General features: G+C 42.0%; 1 protein-coding gene across 6 annotated transcripts in view; it reads right to left on the bottom strand.

The window, feature by feature from the left end:
* Positions 1–16663, bottom strand: part of Gpatch2 (G-patch domain containing 2) — a 135368-nt gene that overhangs the window by 48109 nt on the left and 70596 nt on the right. For all 6 annotated transcript variants that reach the window (XR_003710091.1, XM_028757832.1, XM_028757848.1 and 3 more), the window contains exon 6: positions 711–778. Coding sequence is in view for 5 of the 6 variants with exons in the window: in XM_028757832.1 (XP_028613665.1) it covers positions 711–778 (68 nt within the window). In the remaining variant the exon portion in view is untranslated. The remainder of the gene's footprint in view (positions 1–710; positions 779–16663) is intronic.

The following is a 16663-nucleotide window of genomic DNA, read 5'->3' as shown; positions in this document are numbered from 1 at the left end:
ACCAGTTTTTTTTTTAAACAGATCTTAATTAGACTTATTTTTTCTTACAAAAAAAAATTTGATAATTCATGAATTTCCACATCTTACAGGCCTCAATTTCAACCAACTTCAGATGGCAGAAGAGACTCATAACATCAAACTACCACACATAAGACAGGGTTTTCCAATAAGACTATTTAGAATTAAGGTTACTATTGAGAAATCCTATCTCTAATTTATAGTAAGTCATACAAATTGCTTATCTATGTAAAGTTACCTACTGCACCATTTTTTGTTGCTAAACCAAACATATTTTGGTTTCATTATAGGTCTTCACTACGATAGGCAAAGGCTAGCCAGGCAGGCAGACACCAGAGTGGAGAAGCATCGTGAAGATGGGTCAGTTGGCGTTCACACTGGTACCATAGAAGGGTTGGCCCACAGGCTTGCTACAGGCCAATGTCACCCAGATTTAAATGTTTTTAGACAGGGCCTAGATTCCACTGAATAGGGCATGAACTTCAAACTCTGTGGAAATAAAGAATGAAGTCCCAAGTCCTTCTACTCTGTCATGGGCTCTACTGCAGTTGTTCTTATACTGTTACCTCCGTGTGCCTTATTATGCTATTACAGTAGGCACAAATTAAAGTGTCCTAACTCACAAATAGTGATTAGTTTCCTAGAGAAACAGATGGATAACCCAAGCAAGCTACAGAAACATGAGCACTCACTCATGGTGATGAGCATCTGGGGAGAAGTGAACCATCCTCTTGTTACTGACAGGGCCAGGAGCAGACATCTGAAAACAAACGACAAAAACAAGTCACAATGGTTTGCTGAAGACAATGTAATGCTGCATCCATTTGAAGACATCTTTCTAAATGGAAGAAAAAACATTAATTTCAAATCCAAGGCAAAATGACAAGGGGCAAAAGGCTTGGGAAGAAAGGTCCTCTGTGGGCTACAGAGGTGCAGGGTGGTTCCAACCTGAGCCTGGCGCCCAGCACCCCTGACATGTCAACTCCCAGGGAGTTCGATTCTTTTGGTCTAACAGAATTAGCACACTAGGTTTTTAAGGTGTGATCAGAGCACTTTGACAAGTGTACACATTGTGCTTAAGAACAGAGGAGTGACTTCACCATTCAGACACTGCCTAACTAGCGTGAGAGGTCAACCAGACCACTCGTGAGCAGGTGCCGCTTCTGGGAAACCAGCTTTGTGGTAAGATCCTAAACATAGACACTTGCATTAAAATGTGCAAATCCAAGTGTAAACAAGAACTTCTGTCAAAAGAGCAGTGAAGGGCTCTTTTTATGTATTTCCACAAAAGAAGGAACAATCTTGGTATTTACATTGAGTGAAATATAATTTTAGCAAAAGGAACAGTATTTGTTCCTCAATGTCTATATAAATTAGGAATTCTATAAAGAAAACACCAGGTGTTTTATCTATGATGACAACTGTTTAGGTTTGTTATGAACTCCACAGAATCCTTGCTGTTCTTAAATGGAGCAAAAGGCAGCTATGAAGGGATGAATCTGCCATTACCAATGACAGGGTATGAACGTACAGCTAAGGACTCTGAGCCATGCTCCCTCATAATAAAAGCTATTACTATCTAATTACAGGAGAGCCATTTTAACCATGACACAGTAAAACCAGCATGGCCTAAAAAAGGAACATTTGGGGGAACCTTTCTTCTTCTACCCCTTGAGTAGCAAGCATCCACTCTGGCATTCCTATACAAGCAGGGTCAGCGTGCAGGAGATGACAGTGATCCATGCACGGCAGGAGCACGCTCGCGCGCGCACACACACACACACACACACACACACACACACACACACACACGCTCAGCTCCAGGGCCATATCCCGCATCCACCGTGGAGCAGAGTCTCATGTTGTTCCAGTAGGTATCCCTGGAACACAGTAATCCATTTTCTACACTGGGGCTGTGGGAAGCCGCCTGGGCCTGTGTCATGGTTTGTTAGACGTCCGTGATCATATTATCTCATGGCGGACCTGACACTTTTATTCAGTTTACGGTATGGTCTATGTACAGGCAACTTATTTCCTTTGCCAGGGCTGCTGACAACCTTTTCCACACTATATTAATCTTGTTTACTGACTTTATCTTGGTACAAATATCAGAAAACTGAACTTTTTATCTCAGAGAAAAAATAAGCAGCATGTTGACAGAAGCAGGAGCTATTTTCGAGGTTAAAATTGCTTGTTTACCTGAAGCTACACTTATGCGAAAATATTTAAGTCTTGCTCTGGCTTGAAATACTTAATCTGAAATTTAATAGATGAAGAAATTTCACATATACCCATGTGATAAATGGCCTGATGAAAACAATATAGGGAAATATAATAAAACAGAACTTATAACAAGTTTATAGCACAATACAAATGTAAGCTTTCAATCCAGTCAAAAATAATATTATTGGATATTTCTCAGGAATTGGACATATGTCTAAAAAACTACAAGCTCCCTTCAATTGCAACAAATAATTCATATATTTAAAGAATCAAATATAGACATTCAAATGACTTTACATGTGCCATGGCCTTGGAAAAACCGGCCTTGGAAAAACCCAAGTGAGTGTCCTGCAGATCCTTTAAGATACTTATATTTTGCTTTTAAACATAGACAAAGTGGACACATTTTAGCACTCCAAAAATGAGCTAAAGTGTCACTGCTGTGACATTTTAAGGGTCACACCTCAGTGTCATACAAGGAGAAGCCTTACCCAAAATCTGAGCATGACATCTTCAATGAACCACTCCTGCATGGAAAGCAGGGCTATCCTAAAGTCTCAGAGCATTTTAAACTTTGAAAATGTTTAATATGACTGATTATTAGCATGATATACTGTGCATATCATGCCGACCTTAATTAACCCTTCAGAAACATAAGAATTGTAAAAAATCATAGCAGGTCTAATGATTAATTCAGCATCTATGATATTTATAAAAAAAAAAATGAAATCAGGCTACAGAGGCGACGGAGTGGTTAAAAGCACTTCTTGTCCTTGTCAAGGACCTGGGCTTTGTTCCCCAGCAACTATGTGGTGGCTCACAACCATCTCCAGTTCCAGAGGTCTGATGCCCTCTTCTGGCCTCTGCATATATCTGCTACACATACATACATACTTATATTCACACATACATACAAAATAAAACAATTAGTCTCAAAGAATAAAATAAAAAGCTGGAGGTATCGGTCAGTGTGCAGCCTTCCCCAAAACAATAAACCATAAAGCCAAAACTTTCCAATCAGAGCAAATTGTTTTAGAAAGAAATCACCAACTATTGTAAGTCGCACCTCTTTAACTAGGTAGATCAAATATTCAGATAGTTGGGGAGGTTTCAGGTTTGTTTGAGGCAGAGTCTTACTGTGTAGCCCTGGCTAGAGTGAAACTCCCTGTAGACCAGGCTGGCTCTGAACTCTGAGACCCATCGGCTTCTGCATCCCTAGGATTGGATATATACACCATCTGGACAACAAGATAGTCAAGTTTATTAGTACCAAAAATCTTAGCTCATGCAATTATTAGAAGAGGTACTTTGAATTTCATATAGAAACAGTGTCTGCATGACACAGAGATCTTGGGGAGTTGTAGAACTCAGAGATCAACATTTATGTAATTAGTATTAGTAACAGTGATCTCAGAAACCATATGGCATGCCCTAAGTCTTTAGGGTTCAGCTGCTAAATATCATCACACTGACAGCGAGTGTGGTTCTAAGTAAAGTATCTTTACTTACATTATTTGTGCTTCTACCAATCAAAACAAGACAGCACAACCAGAAAAAAAGCCTTTCTATGTGATTTTCTGTTGTCATTTCAGCTTTTGCTGCTGTTGTTTGCAGCCAAGTAGTTGACCTCAGCAAACATTGTGGTAGCGAAAGATGAACACCTTAACCACACTTAAGAACAACTGCTGACAGAATGGAAGGGCAAGCAAGTGGCCCTGTGCAGAACACCTGCCCCCCCCCTCAGTTTAGCAGAACGTGTGCAGCCAGGACCACCTAGCCCCCCGCTTTAACAGAAAGTGTGGAGCCAGGAACACCTAGTCCCTCAGCTTACAGAACAGGTCCATCTAGGAACACCTAGCCCCTCACTCAGTTCTTGTTCTTCTCCATCATGACATTTAACGTGATGACTGGTGGTTTTCAGAGACTAACAGCACCTGGTTTTCATTTTCCCAATACAACCTCTTGCAAGTTTCAGTTGACATATCCGTCCCTGAACCAGAAACTGAGCTGAGACACACTTGTGAGACTGGGACAAGGCTGGCCAATGTGGAGGGGCCACCGTGCTGAAGACTGGGGATGATTGCAGCTGCACCCGAACAGCAGTATGAAGATGCAGCAGCTCTGCTTGTGCCTCCAGCCACCCTGGCCACCAGCCGCGTGCTCACTGTCCGCCACAGCTGAGTGCCGTCCGCACAGTCTTCTGCCTCAGTGCCCACACCGACGAACACTGACCATGACAGGCTGCCATTCAATAGAAGGCTTTTCAACTTGGCGAGCCTGGCTAGTCAAAGGCCTGTAGCCTCCAGGCTGGAGGGAGGCAAGGCCTGAACTGCCTGCCAGTTTGTCCACATACAAGTTTCCTCTTTTTTTCAGGATAATGATTAACTTGACAATATGGAGGAGAGAAGCAAACTTTTACAGTCAAGCTGTCCTGAACCAATGTGTCCTCAAATACATGTAATAAATATTAAGGAAAATAACCCCCCAAAAGCTTCAAAATATGTCTTTAAATTCTGGGCATGGGAAGCAAGAGCTGGGTGTTGAGGGACAGGGGCAAAAAGACAAGGAAACTGATTCTGTGTGCCGGTCTCTGGAGTTATCTTCATTTTTTAAAAAGGCTGAGGAACTAATATTCTATAAAGCGGTGTGGCAACCGGTTATTACATTTACACCTTCAGACTTACTCCATGAGCACTTGAGGCGAGGGGCCTGTGCCAACACTGCCACTCTCAGAACTCTGCCAAGACAGAGAGGGGTGAGTAAATAAAATACTTCACGACGCTACCCATGCTCACAATCACAAAAGGTAAAGAACACAGACACACTTTTAAAGCAACATGTGAAAAAAGTAAATATTTCTGCAGAACAACTTGCAAAACTCACAAAAATGTACATGAGGCTGATGAGAGCAGAGTGAGGGTGTGTCTGACTGAAGAGTGCTCAGGGCGGACAGAGCCTCCAGGAAAGTAGCTGGATGCAGTGTAATGTCCTTGAGATGAAGTCATCTCGAGAAATACACATATCCTAATACATATACATATGCGTATAATATATATGCATATATGTATATACATGTACTATATATACACTATACATACATATATGTATATTAGATATATACATATAAAATACAGCAACATATGACTAAAGTATATGATGTAATGATTTCAAATCCCATTGTACACAGTTTCTCCCAGTTAATAATCTGTATGAACTGGAAATTTAAAATTACTAGCTTATTAGAATATTAATCATCATTCATGTTTTGGTGTGATTGCTAACACTGTCTCTATATTGTAATAGTGATTACACATCTGTGTGAGTACTCAGTGCTTCAACAGAAAGGTTGCACACGTGTCAAACTAAGATGCAAAGTGGCAAGTGCCTTCATGCTAGTTCATAGTAATCTTTTTCTGCGTTACAATTTTAACTTTCCACAGCTCAAAATGATGCTCAACAGGGCTATAGAGATGGAGGTTCACTTTCCATCTAGTTTCAGCAAGCTATGAGTGGCCTCTACTGGCTGACCAGGGGCTTCCAAAATCCCTCATGTATATCTTGCCACATTCTGGTTTTCAAGGAGACAACACGAACTGATGTAAAGTCTGTAATGACGCTGTGCTCAAGAGCAGATGCAGATGGATACGAGAAACGTCCACGGAACGACACAGCACTTGTAGATTTCATGAAATCTGCATGCTTAAATTATACTGAGAATTTACACATTCTTCCCAAACTGCAATTTATATGCCATAAATATGTACTTTCTTATTCAAGCCAAATCAAAGCAATTCACATGTACTTTTAAAAATAAATGTTTTCTATGACTCATTTTTTAAAACATACACATACAGCAGAAACAAATATCTGCTCAAAATACTGTGCATAGTGAAGGCTGACAAAATTATCTTGAAAGTGTATACAAAAAAAAAAAGAACTAAAATTCTTCAACACCATTCTCAATCTAAAAAAAAATGGCTTGCTGTTATGTGTAATGCTTTATGAAAAACAGGGTGCTAGAGGGCTGGAGAGATGGTGGCTCAGCAGCTGAGAACATTTGTTGCTCTTGCAGAAGGACCTGGGTTCGATTCCCACCATTCATACAGCTCACAACTGCCTGCAACACCAGTCCCAGGGAATCTGATACTCTCTCTGGCCTCTGAAATACATAAATCATGTGGGCAAATACTCATACACATACATATATAAGATTAAAAAAAAGTAAATCTTTAAGTACATGGGGTGTTAGAAATAACAAAGGAAAATTTAGAAACATTATTAGCATGCTTATGTTTGCGCTAAAGTGTTTTTTGTCTAAAAAACTTAACAGCAATTTAAAAAGGGCTTTATTATTTTTTAATTATTTATTTTTATGTGTATAGGTGTTTAACCTGCATACATGTTTGTGTACCACATGTGTGTCTAGTGCCAGGAAGCCAGATGAGGGTGTCAGATCCCCTAGGACTGGAGTTACAGACAGCTGTGAGCTGCCATGCGGGTGCTGAGAGTTGAACCCAGGTCTTTTAGAAGAGCAGTGACTGTTCTTATCTACTGAGCCATCTCTCTAGCCTGGAAAGATTTCCTGCTACTCCTAGGAGCAGGAAATGTCACTTCAGACTCTCAGATGGAAAGAAAACATGCTGCAGGTTTTGTTTTATATCTGTCTGTCTACCTACGGCCACCCCACACACACACACACACACAGACACACAGACAGTCAGACAGACAGACTCACACACACGCTCAAACACAAACACACACACACACACACACACACACAGCTCATAAGTTACCTATAATCCTCTTGTACATAACAGGAACTATCTTTTTAAAATATATCAACTTAAACATAAACTATGTTTGGCTTAATTCCTTTATCTTTGTTCAAATGCATATATTGTCAAATATGCATAAGATGTCAAAGAATAACTACATTTTTAAAGTTATGGCTCTCATATGTCATAACATTTCAATATATTTCAAACATCACTTCAGAATTCAGTCCCATTATTTTACCTGCTGAAAATTGTTCACAGGGTTATCTAGCTGACATATAAGATAACCTTCCATCTCACCAGACACCACTGGGATATGACACACTGACCCACTGTAAGCCCTAATTATTAGCTTGAAATACACACCACAAACTGTAGCTCACAGTAAGTATTTGTATATTCAAATTCTATTATCTTTCTGGATACTCACTACCTTCCTTAGAATGATGTGTGTGTGTGTGTGTGTGTGTGTGTGTGTATGTGTGTGTGTGTCTGTGTGTGTGTATGCAACACAGAATGCAAGGTATCTTGCTCATATGCATTCATTTGCACAGTCTATTATATAAGTTATATAAAGGGTAGGATTTAGAAAACAAAAGAGATAGTCATAGCTTCCTTTTCTAGGGAGAATGATGCTGCAGAGCTTGGCACACAGGAAACTTTTTTTTCAGTTATGTATGTATATTTGGTTCTAAAAGAGGTCAGAGGGGACATTTGATTCAGCACTCATCGTGGCACCTAACAAAGCAAGACAGCTTTTTGGACCAAAATTCTAGGTGTATATTAAATACTCTTTTATCCAAGGATCTGAGGCAACTGGAAAGATTTTCACGTGCTTAGGTAAAATTCACTTTTATACTCAAGAATAACATGACCAATAGCACTTTGGTGGCCACCGTTATTTTCTATGCACATCAGGTAGTACATGACATTGTCACATGCTGCTCAGTCACCTGTCTAGATGCATGCATGGTTTCCACTGTGCTTTTCAAACTGTTTGGTAAAGGAGCCAACTTGTTACTTCCAAACAAGGCCAATGGTGTTCTGTGGAATCTTGAATTAAATCAAGGGGAAAAGGTTACAGCTGGTCTCAACACTTCAAATATGGTTTCTAAGAATCTCAAGGATACTTTCATAGTAATTCATAAGGAAAATACAGATGGCTGCACATTTTTAAGCCAGTATGCATTTAGCAAAGAAAACAATTAAAAATAGCACACTCCTCAAGCTGCTCTGCTGAAGCATCAGGCAGTTCTTCAGTCCTGTGATGCAGGCCACTCTGGATAACCTGCACTGTCAGGGACCATAACCAAACCATACAAGTTAGAAGGCTAAATAGTCCTAGGAGGCAGATCGAAGAAGGGACCAGGGTGGACGAGGGAGCGGGGAGGGAATGGGGTCAGGATCAGGTGTGGGGAGAGACAGGAGAGAGGCCCAGGAGGATGAATGGAAAGCTGCAGCTGGCAGGGATGGAGGATAAGGGGCATTTCTAGGATGTCCCAGAGACCTGGGATGGTGGAGGCTCCCAGGAATCTATAGGCATAACCTCAGCTGAGACTCATAGCAGGAGGGATACGGAACCTGAAGAGGCCACTCCCTGTAGCCAGGTAGGACCCCCACCCATCTACAAAACTTTACACTCAAAATTTTCCTGTCTACAAGAAATTCAGGGACAAAGATGGAATAGAGAATGAGGGAATGGCCAACCAATAACTGGCCCAACTTGAGACTCATCCCATGGGCAAGCACCAATCACGACACTGTTAATGATTCTCTGTTATGCTTGTAGATAGGAGCCCAGCAGCTGATAGAAACAGATGCAGAGTCCCTGAGCCAAACCTCCGACTGAGCTCCGGACGCTTATGGAAGAGTTGGGGAAAGGATTAGACCCCAAAGTGGACAGGAATGCCACAAGAAGGCCAACAGAGTCAACCAACCTGGACTCTGGGAGGCTCTCAGAGACTGTTCTGAGAGGCCCAAAAGAACCTGCACGGGCTGGACCTAAGTTCCTGTGACATTCGAAGCTTGGTTTTCAAGTGAGTTCCCCAACAACTGGAGCAGGGCTCTGCCCAAAGCTGTTGCCTGTCTATGGAATTCCTTCCCTTACGGCGTTGCCTTTTTGGACCACAGTGTGAGAGGATATGTCTAGCTCTATAGAGACCTGATATGCTAGGAGGGGGCAAGAACCTGGGGGAGAGGAATGTCCACCTTCTCAGAGAAGGGGAGGGAAGAATGAGTTGAGGGACTGAATGAAGCAGGCATGGGGGCAGCAATTGGGATGTAAAGTGAAATAAATAAATAAGTTAATTAGAAAAAACCATACAAGTTTGATCTGAGAGGAGAGGGGAAATGTCACAATCCCAAACATGTATGATGCACCCTTCAAGATAAAATGAGGGAATGGACAAATTATCAAAGAAGTGGAGTTTTAGTGACAAGATAGTGAAATTATGCTCTCAGTCTATTACATATCCAATGAGCTGCAAGAAAAATTCCCAATATAACTTGTAACTTTTAACATCTTTGGCTAATGTCTATTTCAAGGAGGTAATCACATGGTCACACGCTCACGTTTCATGAATACTCTATGGTAGACTGAGGTTAAATTGATGCAGGCAAATAATCTATTTCAACTTAAGTGACACTCAGGCAGCTGGAGGTGTCATGTGTAAGCTCTAGTCACTTACCAGCAGCATGTAGAAAGACCCATGTGGCACGAGTTCAGCTGGCGGGTCGGATACTCATGTCCACTTCTAACTAGGAGAGGCAGAAAGAACTAAAGGCTCTCTCTCTATCTCTGGTCTCTTCCCTCGAGTAACCCACACCATCTAATTATGTCTTCCAATAATTATGTCTTCCAAACCCTTTGGTTTAGGCAACTGTTGGTTGGGATCTTGATGCTTGCACCAAGTTCAATCCTTATTGACAATGAGAAAGCCAGCTATCCCTATCCTGTTCTTCCTTCCATTTAGAAAACTGGTCATTCCGCTGCTCAGTCCCCACCAATGGAAGAGGGGAGGGGAACCTTCTCTCCATCCAGAAGTGTACTGGGTGCTCTGGAAGTCTAAAGAACAGTAGAACACAAACCCTGCTAGCTCAAGTATCTGCAAACTCAAAATACATGAAATCAACAGAGATGGGGGCCTGCCCAGCCAGCCGCCAGCCACACTACAAGAGGCTTTCTGATAAGGCCCGTGCAGGCAAATGCTGGCTTTAGTTTTTTTGTTTGTTTGTTTCTGATCCACCAAAGAATCTGAGAGCTGAGTTGGATTTTAGGTGATGAAAGAATGGAAACACAGAACACAGGCAGGAGGAGCAGTGACTATAAATGAGGACACAAACCTTACCTGAAAGCTATGGGAACACAGACCAGATAAATACCGAAGGCTCAGAAGTCTAAGAATATTGTTCATCCTAGTCTGTCAAAGCTAGGTCTAAATACAAGCCACCCAGCTGATATTGCCATACCCCATTAAGGTTAGCCAAGTCAGAAAGGAAAATAGGCTTTCATATATTAAATTTTCACATTTTGGTTTTCAACAAATCCTCATTTGTAGCTGCTTTCTGACTCTTCCATTCAGGATCTGGAGATGTGGAGTCCAGGCTCCTCTGCATACATTAGAAGGAAGTTCCTTTGGCATCTGTCTACTCTGGCTCCCATAAAGCATGGAGACCTAGGGTTGGAACAGGAGCAAGGCAGAGCCAACATGCTAAATGGCTCCTGTCTAGTCAAGTGAGCTGGAAGCATCGAGCAGTACAGGGAGCCGAGGGAAGGTTCCTTATGAAGGCACAACTGCAGTAAGGTGGCTCTAGGAGAGGCTACACTAATGAGATATCCCATTGCCTGTTGTGAAAGCAAATGAAAAACAGCACACTTGTGGAAGCAACAACAGATACCAGGACAATGCAGATGGCTTCTGAAAGCCGAGCTGTGTTGGACACATGATCCAGGAATCTCTACACCTACAAGTGCTGGAGATGAGCAGTCTCAGAACCAGAAATGGAGATATATATTTATTTTACAAAGCACACTAATTTTAAAGAATACTTACTTTATAAATTAACATCTTATACCAGTTTCCATGTACACACTACGACTGACAACAATGGATGATGACTCAGATGCTTTCCAATTAATGGAGAGGTCACCAGAGTGACCTTGAATTAAACAGAGTACCTACCATATCTACCTCATTGGTCTCTGAGTTGCATGTGTTACAGCTGACTTGCTTTTCTTGGCCAATTATCAGGGTCTGAAAGAAGCCACAGATCAGCTGAGCAGCAGCTGGAGTAGCACAAGGAGCATGCCATCTTCTCCAATGAGCTATGGGCAACTCCAAGTTCAACTGTTTTTTGACATCCCTGTGACTAATCTGGCAAAGTAACAAAGTCACTATTACTGATTTGTACAAATATAGACTGCATACTTTCTAGATGGCCAAGTACTTTAGGAAGCTGAACATAAAATATCTATTCTTCCTGCTCTGTGAGATTCAAAAAATGAATATACATTTTTGATCAATGAATTCTAGACAGGTTACAATAACTTGCTCTAAGTCTCTCCTGCCCAGCAAGCAGAAGAGCCTGCATTTTAGTGCAGAAATGTGGGGCGCACTGTGACAGGTAACTGTGGCTAGAACAGACTAGAGGGTACCTAGATAATTAGAGAATCATTTTCTCCAGATGTGTCTGTGAGGATGTCTCCGTGAGGATGTCTCCTAAGAAAGTTAGCAGCAAGAGTGTGGTGGCTGCAGAGTATTTTATAAACCTGGAAACGCTGAGGCTTGGGTGATTGGCAGAGGCTGGAAGGCTTTGGAAGTGCATCTTAGAAATGGCAGATGGGGAGATGTGTCAGCAGGTTATGGTACACCCTGCAAGACTGTAGCCTGAGTCTGGATCCCCTGCATCCGTGTAAGCTTGGGTGAAGTGTTGCGGACACCTGTAATGCCAGCATTGGGTACAAGATGGGGACAGAAAGTTTCCTGGCGCTCTAGTAGATTCTAGCAAGCAGTAGTCAATTCTCAACTCACAATCCAAGGCTACAATTTGAAGATATTATCAAGTACTAAATTCATAACTGAGAACTACCCATTTTATTATTAACCAGGGCTTTGACTGTCCAGTTTACTTTAAACTAGAAACAAAGCCATATTCAAAATGAAATTCTCTATTGTATTTATTTTGAGCTTTTTGAGATGAAGTCTTCTGTTATGAGGCTCAAGGTGGCCTTCAATTCATGGTAATCCTCTTGCTTCTGTCTCTTGAGTGCTTGAAGTACACACATGTATCAACATGCTTGTTTCCTGTTGTGTTTACTTTATTTATTTATTGAGGCAGGTCTTGCCAATACCTTCTCTAGGCTGGCCTTGAACTTGGAACCCTTCTGTCTCAACTTCTCAAGTGCTAGGACTATCTGACTCTGGAAGGACTGAATTCAGTTTTAACCCCCAACTCCTTGTGATCTATGAATCCATGGATAGTCCTGACATAAAGTGACTACAGTTGGTGTGGACTTTGAAGCCAAGCTGTCCCAGTTCGTGCTTTGCCACCCTTCAGCTCTTGTTAACTCTGTTCCCACAGCTACAAAGAAAGGTAACTGACAGTAGAGACTGCCTCCTAAGGGGGCTCAAGTGAGTTAACTGTTATCACAAAGTTTTTAGTTAAATGCTAACAAACAGTCCGGTCTCAGCAGACACTGGTGTGGTGTTACTCTTTTCCATTGCTGTGATAAAACGTGATGACCCAGGCACCTTATAGAACGGTATACTTGACCTTATGGTTCCAGAGGGTTAATGAGCATGATGGCACCAAGTGGCAGGCATGACAGCAGGAACAAAAGCTGAGAACCCACATCTTGAACTACAAGCACAAAGCAGAGAGCAACTGGAAATGCAAAGTCTTTAAAAATCTCAGAGCCCACAGAACAAGGCTACACCCATTCGGCTGCCACAGCTGGAGCCAGTATTCAAATGACTGAGACTGGGGGACATCTCATTCACTCTACCACAGATGGCTATTATTGTAGCATGCCTAGCTTTTATAGTCCCAACCGGCTTTATCAACTCGCTTGACAGTTCACTTCCGACCTAATTGCTAGGATGACTCCTTGCTAGGTTTTAGTTCCAATCACTTGATTTAAACACTTTTACACCAGATGTTATCTCAATGTCAAGTACTACTTGCTCAGCTCTAGTGAGGCCAGAGAGCTGACTGGAAGTAAGTCTATCACGGAGTGAGTTATGACCTTCTCAGCTTTTGTAGGAGTTTAAGTTAAAGTCAAAGTCAAGACTGCTCAAAAAGCTTCTATGCGCAAAATTCCAGCCTACAGTATTTGTTGAATGAACCAACACAAGTGACTCGAGTTGTGGGCAGGAACTCAGCAGATTCAGAACTGGAACCAATGCCAGTGAACAGGCAGTCCCCAGGGGATGCCAGACTCCACCAGTGGCCACATCCACTGCCTACGGCATTCCAACTTTCAGCACTTCTGGTGGAGTTTTATTGGTCTTCACTTTATCCACCTGTCTCTCCATCACTTCTTTCATCTCTGGGACTTACACTTTCCTTCCTTCATTGAGTGTTTTAATGTAACAAAGAACTTTGTTCAGCTACTAAAATGATTACTGAAAAATAATAGCAAAACTTTAAAGCTATATGCTTATCACTGTGAGTAGAGAAAGCTCTCTTGTTTATAGTGAAAATTAAATTCTTGTGGTGTGTGTGTTTGCACACAGCATGTATATGTGTCTGCTCATGTGTATGGTTATGTAACAAATGTGCCTATGGAGTCCAGCAGTTACTCAGGAGTCATCTTCTTTGAGTTTTTGAGGCAGGGTCCCTAACTGGGGCCTGTGGCTTTCCTACTAAGCTAGGCTGGCTGGCTAGTCTGTGGCCTTCTAGGGCTCTGTCCCATAGTTAGGATCACAAGTCCAGCTTTTCACATGGCAGCTGGAGATTGAGCCTGACACTTCATTCTGGCATTGCTAGCACTTTATTGACTGAGCTATGTCCCCACACCTTCAGAACATGGATGAAAAACAAAAGGAAACAGTCTATCAGGCAGTAAAACGAGATGCCTACAAACTTATGTATCTCTTCCACTGGAAACTTTGCCTTCTCTTCTTCACTCTACAACTACTGGAGAGTGCACTCAGGCCTCAGCTTCAGTTATCCTCTCTACATAACACAGAGGGAGAGCACATCCTTCTCCCACACTTCCATCAATCTTCCATCTCTCCCACACAGACAGGCGTGGTACAGTCCTCGGATAGCTTCTTTGCTTTAAGTCTAAATGTTAATTTAAGTTAAAATGTTATTTTTATGTTAAAATGTTATTTTTACTTATTTACTTAGTTTTAGCATTGGTCATTCTTAGCTTTTTTTCTAGTCGCACATGGAAGAACATTTGTGAATCATCTAAGTCAGTGTACTGATAAATCACGCACTAACTTAGCGTACTGAGTCACTAGAGGAGCTGAAGCCATCTCTTTCCTGCTTTAGTCTTTGCCCCGTGCTGTGATGCGAGCCTTGCTTGCTTCTCAGGCTGCCCCTCTCCTGAGCTCAAGGAGTTTTCCAGCTTCAGACTCGGAAGCTGGTGGGACTAAAGGTAGGCACCCTACACAGCTTAGGGTGGCACCACTGGGGCTCTCCCAGAGTGAAGTGGAGGTCCACTTTGGGAGTCACCTCATAGTGTCACCCTTAAACAGTGCCTAATGCTGCACGCACGGCTTCTCTGTGAGGTTTAGAGACAGGTGAAATCCAAGATGAAAATGTCTGCTGGAGTTGTCACGCCCTCCTCCTCCTCACGCTTCTGCCCTCTTACGCTTTCTCCTGGGCTTACAGGACTTTCCATCTCTCCAAACATGAAGGTGAATTTCTGATTTCTTTCCTGGGAAGTCTCCATTTGCATCAGCCCATTCTTTGCTCTGACTGCTTCGGAACCTGGTTGTGATCAGGGTGACCCCTGTATGACTTTATTTGGAAGGTTTTGCCCAGGTTATAACCACTATGAGAACACGAAATCCTTATCAATAACTATGGTTCATAAAAATCAAGGGTAAAAACTACATGTCACTTTAAATCATCAGACCTCAAGTTTTTAAATGTAAATAACAAAAAAAAGAACCCAGCATTTTCTCTAACATGTAATACCAAACCATCGTATTGTTGTGCGTTGGGTTTTGAAATTATTTTCATACAGACTAGACATGGGAGGTCCCTTGTCTTCTTCCTTTTTCCTCACTCTCCTCCTCAACCCTCTTCCATCTCAGCACTGACAAACACACACAGTAGCTTATGGACATGTCTGCTTGACTCTGCCATGGGGCCTCCTTCTATTAATTTTTCTACCTGGTTTATTTAAGATAATGTCTGTACAAAATAGGCATTCAAAATATTTGTTGAGTTGAAGTTAATTAGCTTGAGGAAGTTGAGATGAACTGAATATATGAAAGGCTACTTCTTCACACTGACTGACAGCTGGTATTCTCTTTGTAAAACCTTGTCCTCCATAACAGGTGAATGAATCACCTCTGTGTTAAAAAAAAAAGAAATCAAGCTTTTATGATATAAGAAAGGTGGAATGAAAGACTCTAATTCATCAGAGCACAGCAAGGTGCGGAGAGACTCGATGGCTGGTTAAGCTAACTAGGGCATGGTGAAATGCGCCAGCTTGTGACTATGTCCTTCAGTAACCCGGTAAGTTAGATAATACTGGGAAATTCACATCGACGGTGTTGCAGAGGTTCCTTCCTTCCCTCAAGGCTCTCTTGCTGCTGATCAATTTTTGTCAATTTCAAAGAAATTAAGAAGCTTCTATGACAGATTCCTAAGTAGATTTTACTGACATGTAGGCTACACTACTCGGGTTCACAGACTTTCCTTTCTCAACTGTGAACAGGGACCTTTACAGACAGTGACCAAGATCATGTCTTTCTAGACCTCACCACAATGACGTAGCACAAGACCGCTACCATCCTGTCTTAAAACACACGACTTTGTCTCAGATAAGTTCAAGTAGATATCAAATCCCTTTGATTCTCTTCCTTCTGTTTTAAATTTTTCTTTGCAGATGTCCTGCAAGAACATTTATTTAAATTGCCTGGAAGGCAGACGCTAAAATCACTCTTGCTTTGTAGTGGTTCTAAAGCCAGACTGGAACAAGTGTGAGCTCATGGCGAGCAAGCTGAAGATGTTGTCCCAACATTTGGTGACACCCACGTGAAGCACCATCAGTGTCCTGTAGGCTCTACAAATTCTCACACCATAAGTAAATGTTACTACAGTGATATCATGTGGTATGGAGCTTATTTTAGTGGAAGGATTTAATTTTATCAGCTCTATAAAACTGTTCTATGTTTGTATTGATAGTCTGAAAAGGGGGTGGGGAAATGGCACGCCAGGTGAATGGCCGGATGTGCAATCATCAAAGCTGAGTACGGATACCCAACACTCACACACAGAAAGCCAGGCAGAGAGATGCACACCTGCAATCCCAGTGCTGGAGAGATAGAAACACGAGGACCCTGGAGCTCACTGAGCAGCCCTGGCCAATGAACTTCAGCTACCGGGAGGAGAAGCAAATTCTTAAAAACAAACAAACACCACTACCAACAACAAAAACCAAAACCAGGAGCAGAACAAGAGAA

This window comes from Grammomys surdaster, unplaced genomic scaffold, assembly GCF_004785775.1.
Source record: "Grammomys surdaster isolate TR1022 unplaced genomic scaffold, NIH_TR_1.0 130, whole genome shotgun sequence".
Taxonomy (NCBI): domain Eukaryota; kingdom Metazoa; phylum Chordata; class Mammalia; order Rodentia; family Muridae; genus Grammomys; species Grammomys surdaster.
Note: the sequence above shows the minus strand (reverse complement) of the source record. Positions and strands in the feature narration are given on the sequence as shown.